The following is a 25812-nucleotide window of genomic DNA, read 5'->3' as shown; positions in this document are numbered from 1 at the left end:
ATACCTCAAGAAGTTTTAGACCGACTTAAAAAACCTAAACAACCAGTTGAAAACAAAAACAAACTAAATTTTTTACTGAGATGAAATGACCGAAGAAGTTGAAACAGTAGATTTGACACCACAAACAAAAAGTTCAGAACCATTGTCAAAACCTGTCAAAGAACTTACAGATGAAGAGAAAAATTCAATAATAGAAAGTGCCAGGTTCTGGAAATACAAACCTAACTACAAAGTCACTTTTCATAGAAATGGAACGGCTAGTATCTCAAAAAAGAAACAGACTCTCACAAATAAAATATTGAAGTCTGAAGGAGCTTTCGAGACAACAGATGGGAAGGTATACTTCACTGACCAACAGTTCATTATAGAACATCTCATTGACTTAGAGTCGAAATATTCTAAACTTTACAACAAACACAAAAAGTTGAAAGGAAAACAAAAACAAATGGCATATGATATTTATGAAGATGTTAACGACACAACTGTTCCTGCAAGTGAAGTAAAGTCAGAGGAACCGAAAAGTGACGAAAAACCTATAGAAGAAGAGAAACCAAAAACTGAAGATAAACCAAAACCAAAGTTTAGTTTCCAAACTAAACCAAGTCAACCTTCATTAGCTGGTATGGGTTGGCGTCAAAGACTTATGGCAGCAGGCGGTTATGTAAAGTAAAGAAAAACATTTTTTTATTTTTATAAAAATGCCCCCATATAGAATGGATAGAAAATCTGCTAGAATAAAAGCAGAGTTAGAAAGATATGGTTGGAAAGTTTCGAAGAATTTTAAATATAGGAAGGGAAGACCCATAAAAGTCTATGACAAACTGGCTGGTCTGACCTACGAAATGGACTTGGAAACAGCGCGCACAAATTATCCAAACAGATTAGAGAGGTTAGAAGAAGAACGTCTTATGAACTTGCCTTTCAATGTTAGTGAACCTCAAGTTGAAGGACACGACGGCTTTGCCAGATTCTACTGGAAACATGACGAACAATTGTATCCTTTGAGAAGGAAAAAAGGAAAAGGTGAAGACAAACATGCTCCCATGGAAAGAACAAGATATGCATATGAAAAGTACCGTGAAGTTAGAAGTAAAATTACATCTGGTCGAACCTTTACAGTAAACTTTGAAGAAGGAAAGAACAAAGAAGGCTTCATGGGTGTACTTGCTGCCATACAAGACGGAAATAAGAAAGGATACAATCTCAGACTAACCGTAACAGATTTGGACGGTCACATTTACTATGCACATGGCAATGTCACAACAGCCGCACAACTTCTTGACGCTTTCAAGACTACAAAGAGAGAACAAATGTTTGACTCCGACTCAGACATTTTGAATGCAATTGAAGGAATTGCAAGTGTAAAATTTGAATGGTACCAACCTAACCCTCAAGCAGTCAGACAACATGTTTGTTAGATGAGAAATATGAAATGGCATACTATTTTAAAACAATATATTTTTACATATATTAAATGTTTCAGGTTGAAAAACAAAGAACAAAAGTAGCAGATACAAAACCGTTAGACTATATCTTTACAAATGCTGGTAGGAATCTTTCAGATGAAGAAATTTCATCCGGAGCTTACAGGTTTGATTATCCAATTCGTTGGCTTCAAAGTCCTTCAGATGCAAAGGCAATAGGATTTAGAAGAGTTTTGTTTTCAAAAAGAACGAACGCTTTTATGTTCGCAGTATATTTTCATGGGCAGTATGAAGGTTCTGATGGTCTAATAGACAAATTTGACGAAATGAGAATCTTTACAGTTCGTTCAGACGAAAGTCTTGAAAAAACTCTAAATGACTTTCAAACTCAAATAAACAAATACTACTGGGAATTTCAAGAAAAATACGACTCTTTACTAAACGGAACGTACTATCTGAAGCTAGAATATGACAAGATGAACTCCACAGTTTCATTTCAAAGGATTGAAAATAACCCTCCAAGAAGTACACAGTTTTTATTTTGGGAAGTAGACAAACGTTCTTGGGCACAATTTCTTCGGTTACTAAACCAGAACGAACCATTACCACCTGACGGTCCGTTTAAATTTATACGCCCACCAACAGATTTGACAGTTTATAGAAACGTGTTTGACCCTCAAAATGTCATATGTCATGCAAGTTTCAGTTCAAGCAACAACAGTTTTCTTTGTATTGGTAAGGACTTTTATGACCTTACCTCTAAATTCTACGAACCACCTAGTAACAGTTTCTCTGACTTTCAAGTCTGGTTCACAACAAACGGTGTGCAGCATATTATACCATTGTACTATGACTTTTATCTCGAATTGTCTTTCATATATAACTACGGAAAAGTGCTGAAAAAGTATTGAATGTGAAGATATTAGAAAATAACATTTTTTCTAACATCGTAGAAAACTCATGAAAACAATTTATTTTTGTGAATATGCAAGCGGCTCATAGCTCAGTGGTATGGGCTACCTCGTTAAAGGCGTCGAAGACCTCGGTTCAAATCCCGATTCGCGCAGGTTTTTTCCTTTTATGCAGTGAAATTTCATGTACATAGGTTACTTTGGTGTTAGACCCTAGTGAAGAAAATAGAACGATATTTGTACTGTTTCAGAACAATATTTGTACTGTTTCAAGACAATACTTGTACTGCTTCAGAACGATATTTGTACTGTTTCAGAACAATATTTGTACTGTTTCAAGACAATACTTGTACTGCTTCAGAACAATACTTGTACTGTTTCAAGACAATATTTGTACTGTTTCAGAACAATATTTGTACTGTTTCAGAACAAATTTCCCGTAAAAGCTCTCAATTTGTGAGAAAAATTTTCTGTTTCAAGACAATACTTGTACTGCTTCAGAACAATATTTGTACTGTTTCAGAACAATATTTGTACTGTTTCAGAACAATATTTGTACTGTTTCAGAACAATATTTGTACTGTTTCAAGACAATACTTGTACTGCTTCAGAACAATACTTGTACTGTTTCAAGACAATATTTGTACTGTTTCAAGACAATATTTGTACTGTTTCAAGACAATATTTGTACTGTTTCAAGACAATACTTGTACTGCTTCAAGTACCAACCACCCAAAACCTCTTGAATTTTCATGACTTCTTCGAAAATGTTTTGTCAAGACTTCTTCGTATATGCTTTGTCGAAACTTCTTCGTAAATGTTTTGTCAAACATGAACGTACATGTTTTGTCATGACTTCTTCGTAAATGTTTTGTCAAGACTTCTTCGTAATGAGTGTAAAGGACCAAAAAATATAATTTAGGGTAGAAGGTTAGATCTACCCTCCTTTCTACCCTCTTTTCTACCCTCTTGAATTTTCATGAATTTTCCCGAAATAAAAAATAAAGTTAGTTTTATTTTTTTTATTTTTTTTATTTTGTATGTAAGAACAGAAATGTCAACAATCGGCACAACAACACTTCAAACAACAGCACCAAACTCTTTAGTCATGAACCCAACTTCAATGTTGGTAGAGATGAAAAGCTTCATTCCTTCTTCATATACTTTCGAAACAAAAATCCAGAAGATAAAGCAAGAACTTTTAACAAGTAATTTAGACTGTAGTGCAAAAGATGAAACAAATGAACAGTATCTTTATGAAATGCAGGATATTATTGACCATCTACCTAAACTTCCTGAAATACAACAACAAAAGCTTACTATTCCAGAATTCGATGAAATAGAAGTCAAAGCAACTGACTCAGTAGAAATAAAGAAGTTCATACGTAAGGTAAACTATGAGTTTCTTGGATTTCATTGCAACCACAAAGTCATGGACAAAGACTGCGATATGGTATATAAGAACATCTCTGACATATACAAATCTGGGGAGTTTAAGACCTACGACAACTTTGTTTCGTTAGTTGCAAAATGTGTATGGCAGATAAGAGATAAAGATAGAAGAGGTAAGATATGGAATGAACAGATAAAACCAACTACTTCAGATTTAAAGAAAACCATTGACGCCTTAGTCATACTAGCAGGTAAGATTTCAATGTACAATGCTAAAATGAACCCACAATGTTCAAAATGTAAAGCAGCAATGAGGAAATATAACTACTCCGTCAAAGAGATAGAACGTATGCGAAACGACTATGCTGACTTAAAGAAAGAAGTAGAGAAACCAGCAGAAGATAAAATGGACATGTTGACATTTCTGAACAAAAACTATCCAACAGCTGACGATTTCCTTCTATCTGATGTCAAGAAGAAATATAAAGAAACATTCGGCATAGTTAAAACATTCGATGTACTGACAGAAGAAATAGAAGCTACGAAATTGTTTAGAATTTCACGAATTCACAATGTTTACCATGTAAAACGCTTATAAAATAACTGGGGTAGAAAAGAGGTTAGAAAACAGGTTAGATCTAACCTTCTACCCTAAAATATATTTTTATTGAATTCTGAGTAAAATGACCAAATTTCATGATATAACTGTATTTTTTTGACGAAGAGAACTTTGACACTTCGTAAAAAAAATCCCTGAAATCGTAAAAAAATGACCAAATTTCATGAATTTCCTCATATGTTTGCTACCCAAGGAAAACCGAGGATAGAGATTCCGTACGAAAATCGTAAAAAAACTCTATGAAAATCGTGAAAAAATGCGAGTACGGAAAAAACCCTGGTCGCCAAAACTCTATGAAAATCGTAAAAAATTGCGAGTACGGAAAAAACCGTAGTCGCCTAAAACTCATGAAAATCGTAAAAAAAACTCTATGAAATCATATCTTTTATACAAGATAGAAAAAATAAAATTAACGCTAGTTTTTTTAAAATATTTTTTTTTATTTTGTATGTAAGAACAGGAAATGACAAACACTGAGTTTGAAACAGTTAAAAAGATAGACAATAACACCAAAGTGGTTAGAATAGGGGATTTAAACGTAAGATACTCAAAGAAATACAACAAATATTCTTTGTCAGACATTTTAACACTATCTGAAAAGAAAACATCCCACGACTGGGTTAGAAATGCTTCTACTCAGAAAATTTTGACAAGAAATCCTGAGCTTATGATATCGGTAAGATTCTATGGAACAAGAACATATCTCATCGACAAAAGTCTTATACCAATAGTTTTGTTCTGGATTGACCCAGTTGTTGGATATAATTTCATAACATATGGTTCATTCGATACTGAACGTTGCAGTGAAGGCTTACTTTATATCGTTCAGAAACCGAAGGACTTCAACACAAAAAGATATAAGATAGGAAGAACATATAATATAACTCTAAGATATGACAGTACAGTCAATAGAGTCAGGGTTGTGTTTGTTAACGATATGAGAGCTGCTGAAACAGAACTACTTGAAAAGTTTGAGAAAATGTATGGTGCTCCCACGAAAGGTAAAGAAACGTTTGAAGTAGATGAGATAGATAAAGCTATAAAATTATTTGACGAAGTTGCTGAAAAATACATGTAAAGCGTTTATTTTTGGTCTTTTGTGAAAGTCAGAAAATAACGCTAGTTTTTTATAAAATATTTTTTTATCCGGAATGTAAAGACAGATATGTCAACAACAGAGAACACAACAACAGTTATAGTCCATGAAGCTATAAATGAAGAATATGATACATACAGTTTAACAAACAGTTACGTCTCATTCGTTCGGTCAAAGATGACATGTACCAAATGCAAAGTATTTTGAATGCTCTTCGTTCTACAAAGCAAGCACATCATTGGTTTGAAAACCAACAGACAAAAGAACTTTTAGAAGAATTTCCTCATATGTTTGCGACCCGCGGAATTCCGCGGGTCGAGATTCCGTACGAAAATCGTCAAAATTTGCCAAATGGTTTGAGAGGTTGGTATGTACATAGACTTCTCGTAAATGCTGTTGCAATGTGGGCTTCACCTCGCTATGCTTGTTATATTTTCATGATGTTAGATGAACTTCATAGACAAGAACGTGAAGAGCTAGAGAACAAGCTTGAAGCAAAAGACAAAAACATACAGAAAAGAATACCACGTTCGGTACCAAAAGGAAAGGAAAAGAACTATAAGTATATGATTTACACTGAAGAGATGGAAAATGAAGAAGACAGAGATATGGTTATGTTGCATTTAGTCAGAAGAAACAACAAAAGCTTTTACGACCTTGCTAAGATTTACAAATCTGACAGAAATTGGTTCTATCGCGAAAACTTACCGATTTCAATGACACCGAATGAAGATGTGAAACAAATAGTTCAAGATACTTTACCTCAAACACACTATGATATGAAAGGTTGTACAATACTTACATTCAAAGAAGATTTGCCATTGTTAAAGGAAAAAATAACAGAGTATTTTGACAACTTCAAACAAGCAGAGTAAATTGCACTCTTTATTTTTACGCTTGACTTCAGATGGCTCAGGTAGGTAAATTGCCTCGTCAAATCCTTCTGGCATTCCGAGTCCTTCCATCCGACTGGAAAAAAATTTCCCGACAACAGGAAAAAAAATTCCTTCCGACAGGAAAAAATTTTCCAGTTGTCCGTCCGTAAACCATTCAAATTTTCGAAAATTGAGAACTTTTTTCCCGACAACTGGAAAAATTTTTCCCGACAACTGGAAAAAAATTTCCCGACAACTGGAAAAATTTTTCCCGACAACTGGAAAAGTTCTTCCTTCCGACAGGACACAAACGGATGACTGACGTTCCTCTTCCTGAATGTCTTCCAAAGCCAGAAGAACCGAAAGCTGCAGCACCACAACAGACTAAGACTAAACTCTTTATTTTTTACGCTTGACTTTTTACAATTTGAACTTTGTTTGCGTAGATATGAATTCTGAAAGAAGTATGAGGGTCTTGTATGACTTTGTACTTCTCCCATAGTTCATGTCTGTCAAACTTACCTGCCATGGACTCTTTCATAAGTTCCATGAAATCGTCTTCGGACAATCCAGGGAAAAGTATGATATCAGTAAGTATTCTTTTAACATCCTTACTTAAACTCTTTGCTGTCTGTACACAAATGACAACTGAGATGTTAAAGTGTCTGAGCTTCTTAAGAATTCGACACATGTCTTGTTCTCTATTCTTTAACAAAGGATGAGAAGCAAAGTCATCTAAGATAAGAAGACATCTATGAGGGTAAGTCTTCCAATCGTAAGATTGCAATTTCTTCGAAATGTATTCTATCTCTTTCTTTGTTTCTGAAGTGTTTCTTCTCTAATATTCTCTGCATTTCCTCATTTGGGTCTTTAAACTTCGAATTTATATACTCATTTATAGCATTGTACTTCAAAACTCTTCTTTGGTACTTCTTTATCCAATCTAACAACTCAGAGTCTTTTATACATACTAACTTAGACTTTTTTATAATATCTTTGAACGAATTTACGGTTTGGTCAAATTGACCAGAAGTACTACAAATGACAACTAACTCATAGAATGGGTTCTTCTCATCTATTCTTTGTTGTGCAGCCATTTTAAGATAAGTGAAAGTCTTACCCGACCCAGGTGGTGCGATTAGACCTGTTATACCATTCTGAGCAATAGGAACTTGTCATGTATGGGTTTTATCTGAGCATTTTCTAACTTCCTCTTGTTCTTGTTTAAAACATTCTCAAATTTCTTGTCAATGTCAGCAAACTTTTTTTCTAACATATTTTTAGAAAAATTAAAATTTTTATCTTTTTGAAAATGTCTAGCGATTTCGCTATCTATATTCGAGACAAGCTTTTTGACTCTAAAACTTCTGTCGACCATAAAATCTTACATAGTGTAAACAAGAAAGGTGAATTTGTTCTAAAGTTCTGTTTCTGGGAATATGACAAGAACCATAAAACATTACAAAGAGCAGTCTTAAAATTTGTCAATGACAGACTTGTTGACAGAGATGACGCCGATTGGAAAGATGAAGTCCAACAAAAGTTCTTAGAATGCAAAGAAGACACATGCGCTGTTCTTGAAGATGAAATAGAAACAGAATAGAAGAGCTATTAAAGGACAAAGAACTTTTACATAAATATGGTTGCGCCAAATTTGACATAACTCCACCAGAGAAGAAGAAGAAGAGAAAAGAAAGAAAAGAAAGTAGAAGAAAAGAAAGTAGAGAAGAGAAGAAAGAACCAGAGCCAGTTCCAGAGAAAAAGAAATTTGACATGTAAAAATAAAATTTTATTTTTAGAACATTTCTGGGTCAATGTCAATGTTCTCTTCCTCTTTCGGAGCAAACACTGGCTTAGACTCTAAAATCTTTTTACCCAATTTACCTTGAACTTCAACTATCTTAGACTCATAATATTCATAGTCGTCTGCTTTCTTTGGTTCATAAGGTATAACAAGTTTGTATGCTTTGCCTTCTTTAAGGTTTGAGAACCTTCTGTCAAAATTTTCTTTGACTGCTAACAAACCTTCTATGTCTAAGTCTTCAAATTTCGCACCATTTTTAGTCACAATAGCAAACTTAACTGGTTCGATGTTCCAAACTTTGTCAAATGTAGACTTTTCAAAATGGTAGAAGTAAACATTCAAATAAGCGAATGGGTCTAGTTCTTCTTTGACTTCTGTCATGTACTTATTTACTGAAATATATTTCGTCATCTTTTCTATCGGATAAAAAAATATTTTTTTAAAATTTACTCAGAAAAATTTTTCTTTGTATATACACCATTCTGAACATCTAAAAGATTTTTGACATTTGCCAAGAATGTTCGTTTAGACGCTGTCATATAACCATACTCTTGACAATATTGTTTATATTCATCGTACAACGACCTTTCATCTAAACACTCAAAGTCGTTTTCATCTATAAACAGTTCATATACACTCTTGTTTGCTTCTAACAATGTTTGTCTTTCTTCGGTATGTGGAATTTGTCTTGGATTGAACTTAGAAATATCTAATGTCATAAAATATGAGAACAAGTGGTTGTAAAAGTCAGATGTCAAAGTTTCTGCTAAGTCGTCAAAATATTCTGTATCTTGCATATGAGAATCTGACGTTCTGACAACTACATATCTTCTGTCAGAACTTTCTAACTTCATCGGAACAGCATTGTTTGAAACCATGACGAAGTTTGCAACATTTTCACAAACTCTTTGGTCTTTATATTTTCTTTCAACAACTCCAACTTTGTCTGTTATAAGACTCTTCAAAGCATCTGAGTTCAAAACTTTTGTTGTATCTATACTTTGAAGTTCGTTACATACTATAAGTTTCATATTCTCTATTGAAGAGTTAAATTTACCGCAGATGTTTTCTAAGTTTGTCATATTCGGATTCGAATAGCCCTCTAACAGTTTGCACAAAATATCTGTAAAGAAAGTATTCTTACCAGTTCCTTGTTTTCCAATTATAATGAGAGCAGTTTCATTTTTAGCACTTGGATGTTGTAAGATGTTTGCAAACCAACATAAGATATACTCATAGACTCTTTCGTTTCCATTGCATATAATTTCTTTGACATGGTCTAACCAAGCTTCTATAACATTTTCTTTCCATTCTACTTGTTCGTATTTATATCCAGTGAAGATAGAATAGAAGTTTGGAGAAGGTGTATAGAACTTTATACCTCGAACTGAAAAATCTTCTAACTTGACAATAAGATATCCCAAGCATCTAACATCTTCATGCCAACTTGTACGACTTTTATTTTCTTAAGTTTCTGTCTACATTCTTGTTCTGAAACTATTGTCGCTCTTGGTTTGTTAAAGACAACATCCCATTCTTTCATGACATAACATTCTGGGGCAGAGTCGACATAAATGACTAAACGTTTCAAATTCTCGACTGCTTTGTTATAGTCTCGAAATGGACACATATTTCTGAACGCTTGGAAGTCATAAAAATCTGAAACATCTATTCTGTACATTTTTATAAAAATAAAAAAAATATTTTTTTTATTCTTGAGCTATTTGTTGCATTTGTTGTTCTTGAGCTATTTGTTGTGAAGTTGTTCTTGTAATACAATACTTTCACCAGTTGCATCTTCCAATTCGAAACTTTCTGCCGTCATTGACAAATACATAGGACATAAAAGTTTTACAGGAACAAAGTTTGCGTCAACTAAGGTTAAGTTTATGTTTGCTAAAGTGTTTGAGTTTACTAAAGCTGAAAACTCTGCATTCGAATGAACAATAGGCAAACCAGCAGAGAAAGTGTTGTTTATACGCATGAGTATCTTTTGGTCATAGTAGTTTCTGTCGACATTCGAATAGCACTTTGAACCTAAGTTTGAAACAATATATAAAATAGGTGTACTTAAAGTCAATGGAACAGACAAACCTTGTATGACACCCCTGTTATAGGAAACTGTTGGTAGTAAAAACCAGATATAAGTTTTGTATTATAGCTCATATCGTTTATACTAAACTCAGTCGGACATCCAAACATAATGAAACCTGCTCTAGTTGCAGCACATGTTACATCCGTCCTTAAAGTATTAAATAAGTCAACAAAACCTGTTGGTGGTATATCTGAGTAAGTATCTTCAAAGAAGTATTTTTTACCATTCACAACAACAAAGTCTTCTGGTGTCAAAAGAGCAAAACAGGCTTTAGTCGTCATCGTGTTTAAGGTCAGTTTACAATATCGTCCTTGAGGACTTTGTAAGTTTGTTGTTATAGAATTATATGACTCAGGGTTTTTAGTCGTAATAGTATAAACCACTATGTCTTCTGCCATTTACTTAGCAACTAAATTTTAATGAAATGTTGTGGTCGTCAAATATTTTTATGACGTCTGGGAAACTATATTTTAAGTTCAACGTTTCACCTCCTTTCATAACGTATATCTTGTCAATGACATTATATGAAACACCACAGCAAGCAATGTCGGGTTCTATTTCTTTGATGTTTATATCGTCTGCCTCTGTCAAAAGTTTCAATAGTTCTTTCAAAACTTCACGAGGTGCGATGACATATGAGTTCACTTTTACAGGGTTGTGCTCAACCAAGTTTAACATTATACCCAAAGCTGACAAATCTTCTCCTGAGTTTTAAGTTTGTCTTTAAGTTGTTGGTAGTCATTTCGAATATCTGCAACAGAACTTAAGTCTCTGCTAACTTCGGGATATGTTGGTTGTTCTTTTACAGGAACTATTGTTTATACCATCTTCTTCTTCGTATGGTTTCCCCACTTCAACATCTCTTTCTTTGACATTGACAACAACACTTTGACTGTTTGTTTGAGTTGGTGAATTTAACTTCACATCTGCCACCGCCATTAAACCTTTTGAAACACTTACGCTTCTATTTTTCGGAAATGACATTTTACTTAGAATAAAAAGATGGACGTATTCGGATATCTTATTGAATTGAAGCAGAACAAAGTTTATACTCACAAACAATACAAGTTCATTGACAGAATAGTTCTTTACACAAACAATGGAAAATGTTATAGAATAGCAATATTTGCTGAACCAAAATATTTTCATAAAGCAAAGAAAGTTGGTATAACTGAAATGGTGAAAGTTCTTGAAGCAGACAAAAATATAACAACAAAACTTACAGATATTTCTAAAGGTAAGTTTATCTTACAATTTTATGTCAAAACTGGCGTACTGTCAATATTTGACGGAGAGAAGTCAGTTCAAGAACAACTTACTGACCTGCTGCCAAAATCTGCTCGATGGAAGCTGTCGTTATACCAATCTGAGGAGCCCAGCAGGTTTCATCGAACGAATCTTCAAAAGAGCATCTTCCGTGAAAAGTGCTATTGGTTTTGTAAACTTCTTTGCTTTCAATTCATCTGGACCGTCTCTGTCACCAGTATATTGTATTTGAACTGTACCAACAGTTGAAATACCACCCATAAAGTCTTCTGAGTCAGCAAATGGAATGCCAAGCCAAAAGTTTGAACGGTCTCCATTTGTATATTGAGTTTTTTGAGCTCCTGTATGGGTCCATACTTTCACATATGGCATAATAGAACTTTGCATTTCAGGGTTAATGGTTGTTGTGAAGTTGTTGTTAAAGTTCATAGCATCTAATGTCAAGTTGTATGACCTCATATCCTCAACTGTAGAATATTCTTCTCTTGGATAATATTTGCCATCTATGTTTATATGGTATTTAATACCAGGGTTGTAGAAGCAAGAATAGTCATTTATAGTTCGTCTGAACAGTACAAACATAGTATCTGCATGTTTCATTGCAGTTGTTAAGGCAATATCTGTTCTTGCACCTGGGTCAGCACTTTGGTTTCCAACTTCACCTGCAAAGTCTTTGACAGATATTTGGTGTATAGGAACATAAGTGGAACTGCAATATATTTGGCAGCTAAAGCATTTGAAATATCTGGTCCAACATATAGACTGCAAGTCTGCTTTCTATTCTCTTGCATTCAAATTTTTCGCATGTGAACTTAACTGGGTCCCAAGCATCTCCAGCAGCATTGAAATAATAGTTTACTTCAGTGTTGAGGTTTGAGAAACCAAAGTCTAAGTCAACTTTGTTTTTGCAAAAGTCGGCGAATGACATTTTATTTGTTCCCACTACTTCTGTAAGAGTGAATGGGTCTTGTGTTGGTGCAATGACTAAGTTATTTTTGCTTGGGGTGAGTTCGATAGAAATTTTTCCTGCCCAGTTTGGCAAGTATCTTAAAAACCTGAAGATGAGGAAAGATGACAAAGGAACTCTAAGTTTCAGTTTTACTTTGGTTACTGCTGCTGCAGTTTGTCCAGAAAGGTTAACATAAACTCCTGGAACGTTAGGGTCAAGTCTTCTTATTTTCTCAATGGTGGCATACTGTCTGTTTGTTCTCTAGCTTGTGGTTGTACTGAGTTTCTCAAAGCGAACCATTCATAGTTTGCCCATGTTACTGTTTGAACTAAGTCAGAGTTAGAATATATCTTATATCCCATGAAAACTTCTGGAGCATATTGGTATCCGACATAGAAAATTCCATTGCAACCTTTCTTGTCAGACAACTTGGCAGAAGGTTTTATTTCAATGTCTTGTTCCACGTATAAGAAAGAGTTGTCAATAGAAATTATATGAAACCTGTCGCAAGCAATATCTACTGTTGTTGAAGAACCTTCTCCAAACTCACCTACGTTTCCATAAGAAACAGCAGTTGTATATTCGTAAGTTCCAGGAACTATTTCTGACCTTCTAATGGCATTGTCACATTCGTTATACCATTCGGAAACATTTCCATTCATAGCATCCAAAACTGTTGGCGTTATATTCTGAGCGGCGTACATTTCATATGAGTAAAAATATAGAATAGTTGGATTTATATGTCATAATAGAACCCACGTGGACCAAGCTTTACTTTCTTCCTGACTGAGTTTTTAACTCTTCTTTTTCCTTCATTGCCCTCTGCTTGAAGTTGTTGCATCTTTGCATTATGTTCATCTAGTATGTTGCAAATTTCCCATGTCCTTTTTGCCTTTTGGCTCTGGTCGCCCATCTCAGGTAACCTATATCCTAGAAAGATTTTGTCATAGTTTGTATTTGAGTCTTCCTTTATTGTTTGCATGACTCTTTCCTGAGTTTCAGGTTCAAGCTCTTCAAACAGTGCCTGTCCATATGGAATAAGCTCGTTTCCAAATATATGTTTTTGTAGCCATTCTGGTTTTCTTTCCATGTTACCAACAATATCTTTTGTGAATGGGAAAGCTTTTACCCAATCTTTCAGTCTTGCGTCATTTATTTCTGTAGTTGGTTTTATTTTGTCAAGGAACATGTTTTTCAATACTAACATTTCATTTGGTACTGTCCATTTGAGTTTTCTTAAATATTCATCCCTTCTCAGTTCATTGTCTGCAAAGTAAGTTTTTATGACATTTTGTAAACTTTCGTTTGCAAGGTCATGTACAATAGGTTCTCTTCCTTCGCTCTCCCTAACTTTCTTTCTAAACTCTTCACCAAATATACCATCTCTATGGTTCTGTGTAGTTCTTTGAGATAAATGTTCTAGAACGTCAGGTGTTATATTTCCATCAGCCATGTTCATTTCATACTGGTCCAAAATATCTGCATGTTTCATATCTTTCAATGGCATTAAAGCCGCGCTTAAAATACCAGCTATATCTGGTTCACCATTGACTTCCATTGCGTCTACAACTTCTTGGAATTGAGGTTGTAAGTTTATGAACCACCTATCCGGGTTAGCTTTATGACCCCATCTCATTGTAGTTCCATCGTCTGCAGAAACAAAAGTAGGTTTGTTTCCATCTTGGTTAGGTTCTGAATGAACTTTAAACAATGTTTCATTTCTATATGTTTTCTTGAAATTTAACCTTTTATCTTCACCGAGTTCATCCGAAGATTGAACGTTAAATGCTCGTAAGTAAAAAGGGTTGTTGTATTTGTGTACATTTTTTTTCAGTACTTCCATTCTATGCTGAATATTTTCATCTGGTGTTGGAGTCTTTTGTATGTCGGCAAACATTTTTCGATATTCTTCTACTATGTCAGCCGAATCTTTCTTAGACTCTTGGAAAGATTCCATATTCACCTCATGCTCTTGTTGAGGGTCAAGATTTTTCGGCTGTTCCAAATCTTCATCTAGTTCTGTGAGGTTAGTTTCCAAAGGAGTGACTTGTTCGTTTCCTTCAGGCTCTTCTAGCTGTTGTTGCTGAACTATTTCTTCCATGTCTGGTTGTATCTGAACTTCTTCCTGTGGAGTTTCTTGTACCTCATCTGCTGGCATTTCATATATTCCGAGACCGTTTTCAACAATTTCCCTATCTACGTCATCCGCATTCATAAGCTTTTGTTCTTTCGTTCCGTCTCTATTTTTTACGCGTTTCATGACGAAAGTTGAATTGTCATTTAGCTCTGACATCAAATATCTCGGAGTAAATTCGTTCATGTCATTTGGATGATATGCTATTAAATCATATCCCTTAGCGAGCTTGTATTTTCCAGGTTTGAGATTATATCCGTTTTGGTGCTGAGCCATAAAGCTAAATAGGTTCGGGTCAGTATTTCCATCCTTGAACTTTCTAATAGCTTCTTTATATCTGTCACTAAAGTCAACAGTATCTGCGAAACCACACTCTTCTTTAAGCATTTTTAAGAATTCTTGGTTTCCTTGTTCTCTACTTCTTTTATGTCCTTGCTCTGTTTGTGGAGGTGGTTGTTGTGCAGGGTTTTGAACTGTTGGTTGTTGTGCAGGGTTTTGAACTGTTGGTTGTTGTGTTGGTTTTGGTGCATGCCTGTGTCTGTGTCCATGTGACGATGTAAATGTGTTAGGTAGTCCTGGTGCAGGTGCTTCTCTTGGAGGGTTTGGTGGTATATAAGTTCCACCAGCTGGCACATATGTTCCATCTGCAGCGTAATGTCCTACCTGACTTTTCGTTCTTAAGAAAGCATTTACTAGGTCTTTTTTGGTCTGTTGTAACTCTTTTTCTTGACTTTCCACAACAGTTGCTCTAACGGAGTCATAGGCACTTTGAACTGCCTGTCTCGTTGCTGCATCTGTTATTTTCGTCATATTTTGTGCTACTTCTCTTAACTCTTTGTCGAAACCTTCAGACTTCAGTTTCTTTCCAGATGAGAAGTCGTTCACTTGTTTCACCTTACTATGAAGAGCTTCGAAGGCGTTCTTAAAGTCAGCATTCATTAAAGCTTCATTTGAACTGTCTTCATCCGCTTGTATTTTTGTCCTTATTGACCCTATGAGTTGGGCTGCTTTAGCGTTGGCTTGGGCATCTAACCAGTCATTGTTAGCTTTTATATATTCTGCGCTTTTCATTGCCTTTTGCATAGCCGCGTCGTTATTTTTACTTTCTTGTGCTAAGTTTTCATACTGTACGGTTTGGTTTTGCAACTGTAAAAGTTTTTCTGCCTTTACATTTGCTTCAACTTCTTTTTTATACTCATCGCTATCCATATATGTCTTCAGGGCTTTTTGTTTTATCTCTTCATCTTTCAGTATTTTATATTGAGTAGTATGGTTTTTCAAATTTATGACATCTTGTTCCATTTTTGCTACTTCTGCTGCTTTTTCTGACACTTTTTTTGCATATTCCTCTGTACTTAGTTCTTTCAGTTGTTCTTCTTTCTTCTTTTTCTCTACGTTTAACTCATTTAGTTTCTTTGTGTGTCTGTCATATTCTAGTTTCTTTTCGTTTTCACTTATTTGCTTCTGTATGTCTATGTTTGACTTTTTGACATCTGTTATTTGATTTTTGAGTGAACTCAAATTCATTTGACTTTGAGGGTTATAGGCTGTTCCGTCTGCAGCTCCACCATAGCCTGCCATTTTCGCTAAAAGTGCCGCTCTTAAACCTCCACTCTGTGCACCAACAACTCGGTTTAAAAGCATAGGATTGCTTGACATTTGTTGCAACATAGTGGGGTCATTCAGCATTTGTTGTTGCAACTGTTGTTGTGGTGTCAGTTTTACTATTGGATGTTTCAATGCTCTCTTCCTCTTACGTATATTCTTACGTAGCTTACGTGGCATTTTAAGTGAAGTTAAAAAGCGGTTTTTGACAGATGTTTTATTGTGACTTCTTCGTAAAGACTTTGTTGAGATTTCTTCGTAAATGAGTGTAAATGACCCAAAAATATATTTTAGGGTAGAAGGGTATATCTAACCTCTTTTCTAACCTCTTTTCTACCCTCTTGAATTTTCATGAATTTCTTCGTAAAGACTTTGTTGAGACTTCTTCGTAAAGACTTTGTTAAGACTTCTTCGTAAATGACCCAAAAATATATTTTAGGGTAGAAGGGTATATCTAACCTCTTTTCTAACCTCTTTTCTACCCTCTTGAATTTTCATGAATTTCTTCGTAAAGACTTTGTTAAGACTTCTTCGTAAAGACTTTGTTGAGACTTCTTCGTAAAGACTTTGTCAAGACTTCATCGTAAAGACTTTGTTGAGATTTCTTCGTAAATGACCCTAGTATAGGGTGTCCAAAGGTGCGTTTAGCACAGCGCTCTATATGAGACTATTAAAGGAGATATATGCTGATTATAAATATATAATAAAAAATATGAATATATGTATATGATGAGTATGTTGTATTTTGGCGCCATGCCGGTATATAAAATGAATTTTGAGACAAGAGGCGGTTTCGCGGGAAATTTTGGCGGGATTTTTTTCATTTTTTTAATGAATCATAAAGAAAACATCCTCGCTCTTGCAAAAAAATGCAAAGACTGTAAAAAAATCTACGAGACATTGGTAAAATGCTTCGGTATGGATGCTCCTAGCTATTCCACTGTAACGTATCATGTTAGGATGTATCACTTCATGAACAAAAAGGCGCCATCATAAAAATTGACAAAAAATCGCCGGATCAAAGAAAAATCAAAGCAATTCTTCAAGCGCTAGATGAAGACCCAAGAGCATCACTCAGAAGGATAGAGGAGATGACAAAGATACCACGTACAACAGTCAGTTATTATCTGCACAATTATTTGAACTACAAACTAGCGTATACACGTTGGGTTCCGCACAACCTTAATTCAGTTCAAAAAAAATCTAGAGTCCAATCTTCGAAAGAGCTCCTCTCTATATTGGGTGCGTATCAATCCAAGAAGTTTCGCTTTTTAGTAACAGGGGACGAGTCTTGGTTTCAATATGCAACAGAAGCCAAAATCATGTGGATCCCGAAGGATGAAAATCCGCAAACATTCCCGAAGAAAAAAATTGACACACCAATGATGATGTTGTCGGTTTTTTGGGGCGTGAATGTCATCATCGCAATTGATATTCTTCAAAAACCTAATATGATGAATGCTCAGTATCTAATTGACAATGTTCTTACTCAAATTATCAATTCTGATGAGTTTGAGAAATCCAAACAACAAAAACAAAAGTTTGCAATTCATTTTGATAATTCAAGAGTTCACAAAAGTCATAAGGTAATGAATTACTTGTTGGAAAACAATGTCAAAGTTGTTCCAAACCCAATTTATTCACCTGATATTGCACCCTCTGACTTTTATTTATTCGGCACGCTAAAAAAGAGAGCTGAAGGACGCGAATTCGCGAGTCCAGATGATCTTGAAAATTTTGTAAGAGAGCAATTTGAGCAATTTTCTCATGATGATTTAAAGCGTGTCTTTCAAGCCTGGATCGATCGCTGCGAACGCGTGATTGAATCCAATGGTGATTATATTTAAATAATCTTTATATATATGTAACTTGTTTATTTCTATTCGCAGTATTCAGGTTTGTGCTAAACACACCTTTGGACACCCTATAGTATATTTTTGGTGTAAATTTCATGAAAATTCAAGAGGGTAGAAAAGAGGTTAGAAAAGAGGTTAGATATACCCTTCTACCCTAAAATATATTTTTGGTGTAAATTTCATGAAAATTCAAGAGGGTAGAAAAGAGGTTAGAAAAGAGGTTAGATATACCCTTCTACCCTAAAATATATTTTTGGTGTAAATTTCATGAAAATTCAAGAGGGTAGAAAAGAGGTTAGAAAAGAGGTTAGATATACCCTTCTACCCTAAAATATATTTTTGTCTGATTTTACGAAGAAGTCTTGACAAAACATTTACGAAGAAGTCTTGACAAAACATTTACGAAGAAGTCTTGACAAAACATTTACGAAGAAGTCTTGACAAAACATTTACGAAGAAGTCTTGACAAAACATGAAAACATATATAATTTGTGAAAAGCTCCTGGAAGACCTCCGAATAAAAACTTCATTTATGTGGGCTAGAAGGCACGAAGTGCCTGGAAGGACACCCCAAGAAAAAAAAACTTCATTATACCAATCATCCTCAGGGCTAGAAGGCACGAAGTGCCTGGAAGCCCCACTACCCTTTTTTTTTTTTTTTTTTTTTTTTTTGATCACATGCATCAAATGTAACATCTTTTATTTTTGAATATTGAAAGGCATAACTGTCAATTTTGTTCAGTGTAGAAAGATCTAAATTCAAACTTGGGGTAATCAATTTTGATTGATCTTCAATTATAGTTAATTTCAAATTCGCGCAATTTGCAAATTTTCCAAGAAATCGACAAGATTTGATGTAAATGCTTTCGAGATATGGTAAATGCGCTAAGAATGTAACGACATCATACTCAGAAGTTAGATTCAAATTGATAATACATGAATATTCAAATGAATAAATAAATGATAGTTTAGATATTGTGAGATCTTTTAATTGATGACAATGGGTAAATGCATCAGAACTTATAAATTCGACATTCAACAAATTGATTTTTTCCAATGTAGAATAGTAGAATGCCCTTGAATTAATGTATCTAACTCCTTGATGAATATTTATTTCCTTCAATTTTAAACTGCTTTCGCAGAAGTAATTAGGAATTTCTTCCACTTTGGATGCGTCAATATTAATATATTGTACATAAAGAAAATAATTTGGATATGTTGTTGGAATTTCTTTTATTGTATCGCCTGTTATATTAATTGTATCAATGTTTTCACTGTTAATTAAATCACGAATACTTTCAGCTTGTTCCAAATCTTCAGAAGATGTAAATAGTAATGTTGATCCATGTTTAGATGGTTCATTTTGTAATACAACATTCTTATGAATGAATACCTTGAGAATTATTGTCTGGAACATTTTTTATAATATTAAAAATTCACAAAAAATCTATATTAAGTTTAAATGAATTCAATCTAGTTATTAATGAGATTTCATTAGGAATTATTTCAATTCTTACAAAACATTTCCCATTCAATACTGCATATTGAAATTAAGATAATTGGAATTAAACACTATTTATTCAGAAATAGGGTTAAATTGTGTAATATGCATTAATTTTACATCGAATTCAATCAATTCATGAACACATTCATGTTGACTATGAATTAAACATATATGGATCATACCAGCATATATTCACCATTCTTCTTTATTTCAAATAAATACTGTTATAGCTAATTTCAACTGATTATTTTTGCATTAAAAAAACTCAGTGAGTAATTATTTCAAGAAAAATCATAATCTGATCAAAGTTCACAAACTGTCATTATCAGACTTACGGATTTTTACTTAATTAATCAGCTTGAAATATATTGAATTCTAAATCGTTGTTTCGATGTAATTAATTTATGAAAGAATATTCAATTTTTGTTACACCATCTCAATTAAAAATTGAATAAAGAAATTACACTAGATCTTATATCTGACATGTGCATAATTTTGAATCATAGGACATTATATCGAAAAACTCTAAAAAATATAATATATTTCTTCTTCCTAGTAATAAACATAACACAGCATCAGTCAGAAATTATAATTTTATTTGAGAATTCTGTGAAAACAATTTCAATATGGTTTCACAATTTGGTCTCACATTTTAAAATGAACAGTCATTTTTTAATCCATGCATTATTAACTAATCATATTTATATTTCATCAGAGGAAAATAGTAACTCATTCATCATTATAGATGAAAATTGCAACTTAAATGAAATCTCAATTTTAATACAAAAAAATCCTGATCGAAAAGTCATAATTAAGGGCGGATTAGAAAATATTCCAAATTTTCCTGGTCTAACCTATGCCAGGAACATCGAAATCAATGCAGAAAAAATAAAAGAAATTACAAAGAACCTTTTCATGAACAATAATAATATAACTAGCGTCAAGTTGTGTGATAACATCAAATATATTGGCAATTTTTCTTTTTTTAATAGCTCTATTTCTGATATCAATCTTGAAAATATCATTTCCATTGGATATTTTGCATTTTCTAAGTGTAAAAAGCTTAAAACAGTTAATTTTGGCAGTTTAAATTCTATCGAACCATATTGCTTTGCAAATTCTGCTATCAGAGAGATCCACTTTCCTGCTTCTTTAACAAAAGTGTCAGATTTTGCATGTATGAAATGTTGCCATTTGAAAGTTGCTGAAATATATAAAATCATTGGATCTTATGCATTTTATAAATGCAAATCTTTGTGTGAAATAAAGAATTCAAATAATGTATCTGAAATAGGATCATTTTCACTTTGTTACACAAATTTAACAGAAGTTGAATTCGGAGAAAATGTACAAAATATCAGACTTTCATATCTGGCCGGATCGCCGATTAAAAAAATTGTTTCCAAAAGCTATATCGAATTCGATTTTAACATAGAAACTGTAAGGACAGTTATATTCAATGCAATGGTATATTCAATTAGTATACGCAATATGAACATTGAAGAACTTCAATATCCATATGGAACAGAAGGAATTTCAATTTCAGATTGCCCAAATATTAGAACACTTCATCGTGGCTTTATCAATTTATATTGTGCAAACAATCTAATATCTCTTGAAGAAGTTGATTTATCTGATTGCCAGTACATAGCAGAAAATTCTTTTTTTTATTGCCCAAATTTAACAAACGTGATAGGTTGGGCAGATCATCCAATGAGTGTGGGCCAACAAATATTTCAATTATGTTATAAGATAGATATAAGTATATGGAATGAAAATATTTCAGCTTATTCAATTGAGAGTGAAATTATGACATTCAGAGGTGTTTTGGATCATACATATATAACAGAAATGAATATATTTATAAGTGATGATTTTACAACATTTTATGATTGCAAAAAGCTAAAAAATGTGGTATTTGCAGAAGGAATTGAAAGAATTTATAGTTATCAATTCAAAGACTGCATTAGTTTGACAGAGGTTGTATTGCCAAATAGTATTAAATCTATAGGAAAGAGAGCATTTGAAAATACAAAAGTAGAAAACATAAATACAAGGGGTATCGATTTTTGCATCAATTCATTCAATAATTCACATATAAAAGAACTATATATATCGAGAGTATATAATAAAACCGAATACTTTCACTATATTTATGGACAAAATGTAATGTGGTATGTTTCAGTTATCTTCTCTGATGCAGAGGCATATTGGATAAATCAAGAAGAATTTGAAAATAATGATTATATGAGTAATACAAAGTATTTAATTCAACTTCCTTTCCTTGAAAAAATAATATTAAGCGATGAATTGGATAGTTTCACATTTAATTTATATCAGTGTGAAATGCCAAATCTAAGAGAAATTGAAACTCACAATGATAGTTTAAGATTTGAAAATGGAGTGTTATACAGCTCTGATTATAAAAAACTATATGCATATGCTTCCGCAAATACACAAAATGAATTCACAATTCCATCATCAGTAGAATATGTGGAAAAATATGCTTTCACCTTTGCAAAAAACCTTGAAAAAATAATTTCGCATATTTATCAACCTGAAATATTTAGAGAATCAAAGTATATAAAAACTATTGAATTCACTTGCCAAGTCAACAAATTCGAAGAAAACACATTTAAGAATTGTGTTGCTTTAGAAAAAATTGTCATTCCAAATGATTGTGTAATAAGTTATTTAGGACCAAGTTGTTTTCAGAATTGTAAGACACTTAGATCATTAACATTTTCGTATGATTTAGAAGATGTTGGAATAAGTTGCTTTAGAGGTTGCACAAATCTTACGAGTGTTAATATGGCAAGAGTCACATTAATAAGAGAATCTCTGTTTTTAGATTCAAATGTTGAAGAAATGAATATAACAGGATGCAATAGTTTAATAAAAATTTCTAGTGGTGCCTTTAATCATTCAAATATTAAGGAAGTTGTATGTCCAGATAACTTAGAAATAATTGAATCAGAGGCTTTTTCAAATTGTTTAAATCTGAGGAGTTTACAATTTAATGAAAAAATTTTTTATCTTGGAGATCGTTCATTTGCAAACACAAAATTAGGCAATGTTTATATACCAAATTCAATGGTTACAATTGATCCAAACGCATTTTATAATTGCTTTGACATTAGCTTTCAGTTTCACCCAGCTGGTCATCCATTATTTCATACATATCAAAACTGTTTCATGAATCGAGCAAGTTTAGTTCTATTCACATTTGGTCGTCAAAGAAATATAGTATCAGATGAAATTAAAGGAGTTGAAAGCCTTAATGATCATTGCTCAATAAAATTGATTAATCTAGTTGTAGAAGATGCAAGATTAAATCTTGAAATCAATCCTTTACATTATATCGAACAATCAATTACTGTTACGATGGAAAAGGATTTTGAGAATAGATATACAAAGTTAAATTCAGACTATTCAACTTATATTATTCCAGAAGATGCTTTTGAATCAAACCCTGATTTTCATTCCATTCAACCTATTGAAACTTATCAAACTTATGAATTTCCATATATAAATTCATCACTTCCATTTTTCAACTTGAAAGTGACTTCAAATTTAGTAATTGTACTCATCACATCCATCATTTTACTCTTTATTTGTATTGTTTGCCTATCGGTGATATTATTTATTAAAAAAAGATGATTGAATTGTGTATTTTAAAAAACTCATTATATGCATAATTTTAAAGAATATTTGCTTTAAATCAATCTTAAGATTATTGATCCTGATATATGAACAGTTAGATATTCTTAACATTTAAACTTTGGTCGAATCTGATGTGATATGAAATTATGTATAATTTCACTTGCATAAGTTAATCAATTACTTTAAATCTGCAATCTATGCACTTTTCACAATCATTTATTAAAATCATAAAATGAAAAATTAATTGAAAAGCTAGCTCATTAAACTAAATGAGAAAAGACAACTAAAATAGGTTCAATATTTATTATTTTAACTCGGGATTATTAATTTAATCCTTTTTGGGGATCGAAAAATACCCCGCAATGACAGTGTAAAGCATTCAAATTTGAATTTACTCCTAAAGAGCGAAGAAATTATATATCTAGTTCCATGATTCAATACCAAACATTTTAGACGAACAGCTTTTGAATATATTTTTGAATTCTGAACTTTACAAAAATGCCATTCTATCAAAAAATACATATTTCTTTTCACATAAGAATAATCAAATTAGAAATTGTTGATTCGCAGTTCTGAATATTTTTTCAATGTGGCTTCACTTCGCAATAATTTGTTATATAGCAAATATGTGTTTTAAACTACCATTTATTTATCGAAGTTATGCAGTATTCAAAAATCATATTGAAAATACAAATTGAAATAATGCTAACTTTGTTTTTCTTCAGAATTAGTTCTTACAAGCTTTCTCGTGAAGAAAACTCAGTCCCTTATTCCGAATGCACAGAAATACAGAAGCCCGAAACTTCAGATCTTTTTACAATTCAAAATATTGAAATTCCAGCAGGAGGTTGCCTCAAGACGGATTCAAATGCTATATTAGCAGGTGACACAGATTATGATGTTGAATATACAATTGTTCAACAAGGAAATGATCCAATTGAAAATGACCCTGTTCCTAATCCAATCGTTTTAAATAACATTAACCCAACGTCAAAAACAATTCACTATAAAATCACTTGCCACAATTCAGAATCTAATTGCAATATTCGAATTGCCCAAATTAAAGGCTCAATTCAAGTAAAGGATGATGACAATTACGTGAATTATGATTATGTAAGTTATATTACCACAAATTACGATGATAAACTCGAAGGCCACCATATTTCAATTGATGATAACAATTTTGATAAAGTTTATGCATATTTTCTTCCAAAACAGGAGCTACTACTATCATTTAGTGCAGACTCGTCAAGTACCATTACTTCCCTTACAAATGACGGAGTAAATTATCAAAATACAGTTTCCCAAGAGCTGACAATCACAGAACCATATGGATTGAAAATAGATGGTGGAGAAGAGAACATAAATATTGGATTTTCAATCAGATATTCATCAAAAGGAACAATTTCTGATCAAAATCAGATAAATTTCATAGAAATGAAAGGTTTCATACCATTCACTGACGGACAACTATATCTGAGTGATCTTGTGAGTGAGCAGCCATCAGTAGAAAGTGATAATAACGATACTGATGATACTGATATATTTGGAGAGTGTGAAGACCTCGATTCACAAGCGTATGACTACAATGTGATATTTACAAGGGAAATACAACCAGGAAATTGTGTCAAATCACTGTCAAATTTAGTTATTGCAACTAATACTTCATTGTTAGTTGATACAAAGACATATTTGTTCTCAGAGGATAAGTACATTGATAAGACAGGTATAGAGAATCCTTTCATCATCAACAACGAAAATTCTTATGATAAAAATCTTTATTCAAAGATTTATTGTAAGAATCCTGATGAAACATGCCATATAGAGTATGCTTTCATCAAAGGAACTAATACTTATCAAAACGGAGATGGTTTTCAGACAATGATAAGTTATATTTCGACAAAAACTGAAGGATTGCTTATAGGAGACATGTCTAGTGATGAATCAACAGGAAACTATACAGAAGTTACACTACATTTCTTCTCAAAGGCGAAACTTTTCGGAAATTTCTCTTCAACAAATAAAGTTTTGTTTACACAGAAACATCATCGCAGTGAAGAGAATGTAACACAAAAGGAAGTTAATTTCACAAGCCCTTCAATGTTTTCTTTGACTCCTTACATTAATACCATTTCTCATTTTGAATTTTCATATAGTATGGGAAAGACAGCATCAGAATCTAATGATTCATTCTTCCCTATATTCGAAGGCATCATTCCTGATAAAGGAGGTGTTCTTTTACTCTCTGATTTGAAACAAATTGATCTTCCAAATAATTCTCATGTTTCTCACACTCCACAACCAACAGAACCAGGTAAATTCCCCGTGGGAATAGTTGCTGGCGTTGTTTGCGCTCTTGTTGTCGCATTTACTGCACTTGCTGTGACAATTTGGTTTGTTTTCTTTAGAAAGAGAAATAATAAGGCAAAGAAGAATGATTCATCGACATCTTCTTCATCATCCGATGAAAAACCGGAAGAGCCTTAAATATATTTTCGTATTTTGTTTTGTTAATAAAAATTTTGACATTTTATCATATGATTTATTATTTTTATGCATTTCCTAGTTGCCTTTAAGAGTAAAAATCAATTGTATTAAATTTTTGATTTAAATTTCTGA

At 33.0% G+C, this 25812-nt stretch overlaps 10 protein-coding genes and 8 pseudogenes across 18 annotated transcripts, besides 5 other annotated features; 10 read left to right on the top strand and 8 right to left on the bottom strand.

Annotated features, from left to right (window-relative positions):
• Positions 1–18698: part of a mobile genetic element that runs on past the window's edge.
• Positions 86–670, top strand: TVAGG3_1050270 (phage tail repeat-like family; the record flags this gene model as incomplete). Its single annotated transcript, XM_051255733.1, has 1 exon — positions 86–670. One exon carries the CDS (start codon positions 86–88, stop codon positions 668–670), a length of 585 nt encoding a protein of 194 aa, XP_051081307.1.
• Positions 714–1418, top strand: TVAGG3_1050260 (uncharacterized protein; the record flags this gene model as incomplete). The annotated part of the gene is made up of 1 exon (XM_051255732.1): positions 714–1418. One exon carries the CDS (start codon positions 714–716, stop codon positions 1416–1418), a length of 705 nt encoding a protein of 234 aa, XP_051081306.1.
• On the top strand, positions 1475–2335 carry TVAGG3_1050250 (uncharacterized protein; the record flags this gene model as incomplete). Its single annotated transcript, XM_051255731.1, has 1 exon — positions 1475–2335. The coding sequence occupies one exon, from the start codon at positions 1475–1477 to the stop codon at positions 2333–2335; it is 861 nt and encodes a 286-aa protein (XP_051081305.1).
• Positions 3390–4325, top strand: TVAGG3_1050240 (organellar and viral DNA polymerase type B; the record flags this gene model as incomplete). The annotated part of the gene is made up of 1 exon (XM_001324580.1): positions 3390–4325. One exon carries the CDS (start codon positions 3390–3392, stop codon positions 4323–4325), a length of 936 nt encoding a protein of 311 aa, XP_001324615.1.
• TVAGG3_1050230 lies at positions 4810–5269 on the top strand (annotated as a pseudogene). Its single transcript has one exon. A coding segment is annotated over exon 1 (460 nt).
• TVAGG3_1050220 (uncharacterized protein) lies at positions 5883–6317 on the top strand (the record flags this gene model as incomplete). Its single annotated transcript, XM_051255730.1, has 1 exon — positions 5883–6317. One exon carries the CDS (start codon positions 5883–5885, stop codon positions 6315–6317), a length of 435 nt encoding a protein of 144 aa, XP_051081304.1.
• TVAGG3_1050210 lies at positions 6724–7136 on the bottom strand (annotated as a pseudogene). Its single transcript has one exon. A coding segment is annotated over exon 1 (413 nt).
• Positions 7813–8096, top strand: TVAGG3_1050200 (annotated as a pseudogene). The gene has a single exon. A coding segment is annotated over exon 1 (284 nt).
• On the bottom strand, positions 8113–8532 carry TVAGG3_1050190 (protein of unknown function, DUF4108 family; the record flags this gene model as incomplete). The annotated part of the gene is made up of 1 exon (XM_051255729.1): positions 8113–8532. One exon carries the CDS (start codon positions 8530–8532, stop codon positions 8113–8115), a length of 420 nt encoding a protein of 139 aa, XP_051081303.1.
• TVAGG3_1050180 (uncharacterized protein) lies at positions 8568–9152 on the bottom strand (the record flags this gene model as incomplete). The annotated part of the gene is made up of 1 exon (XM_051255728.1): positions 8568–9152. One exon carries the CDS (start codon positions 9150–9152, stop codon positions 8568–8570), a length of 585 nt encoding a protein of 194 aa, XP_051081302.1.
• TVAGG3_1050170 lies at positions 10619–11155 on the bottom strand (annotated as a pseudogene). The gene has a single exon. A coding segment is annotated over exon 1 (537 nt).
• On the bottom strand, positions 11532–12082 carry TVAGG3_1050160 (annotated as a pseudogene). Its single transcript has one exon. A coding segment is annotated over exon 1 (551 nt).
• TVAGG3_1050150 lies at positions 12381–13135 on the bottom strand (annotated as a pseudogene). The gene has a single exon. A coding segment is annotated over exon 1 (755 nt).
• TVAGG3_1050140 (protein of unknown function, DUF4106 family) lies at positions 13168–14328 on the bottom strand (the record flags this gene model as incomplete). Its single annotated transcript, XM_051255727.1, has 1 exon — positions 13168–14328. One exon carries the CDS (start codon positions 14326–14328, stop codon positions 13168–13170), a length of 1161 nt encoding a protein of 386 aa, XP_051081301.1.
• On the bottom strand, positions 14445–16350 carry TVAGG3_1050130 (annotated as a pseudogene). The gene has a single exon. A coding segment is annotated over exon 1 (1906 nt).
• Positions 16795–16822: a terminal%2Cinverted (terminal inverted repeat of Mariner transposon ID:TVAGG3_1050110).
• Positions 16795–18097: a mobile genetic element.
• TVAGG3_1050120 lies at positions 16891–18017 on the top strand (annotated as a pseudogene). The gene has a single exon. A coding segment is annotated over exon 1 (1127 nt).
• Positions 18070–18097: a terminal%2Cinverted (terminal inverted repeat of Mariner transposon ID:TVAGG3_1050110).
• Positions 18603–18698: a terminal%2Cinverted (terminal inverted repeat of Maverick-3 transposon ID:TVAGG3_1050100).
• Positions 18699–20187: 1489 nt separating this feature from the next.
• On the top strand, positions 20188–23223 carry TVAGG3_1050090 (uncharacterized protein; the record flags this gene model as incomplete). The annotated part of the gene is made up of 1 exon (XM_001302340.1): positions 20188–23190. The coding sequence occupies one exon, from the start codon at positions 20188–20190 to the stop codon at positions 23188–23190; it is 3003 nt and encodes a 1000-aa protein (XP_001302341.1).
• A 672-nt stretch (positions 23224–23895) lies between these two features.
• TVAGG3_1050080 (glycoprotein 38 family) lies at positions 23896–25680 on the top strand (the record flags this gene model as incomplete). Its single annotated transcript, XM_001302339.1, has 1 exon — positions 23896–25680. One exon carries the CDS (start codon positions 23896–23898, stop codon positions 25678–25680), a length of 1785 nt encoding a protein of 594 aa, XP_001302340.1.
• Between the last annotated feature and the right edge of the window lie 132 nt (positions 25681–25812).

The sequence above is a fragment of the Trichomonas vaginalis genome, chromosome I (genome assembly GCF_026262505.1).
Source record: "Trichomonas vaginalis G3 chromosome I, whole genome shotgun sequence".
In the NCBI taxonomy this organism is placed as follows: Eukaryota; Parabasalia; order Trichomonadida; family Trichomonadidae; genus Trichomonas; species Trichomonas vaginalis.
Note: the sequence above shows the minus strand (reverse complement) of the source record. Positions and strands in the feature narration are given on the sequence as shown.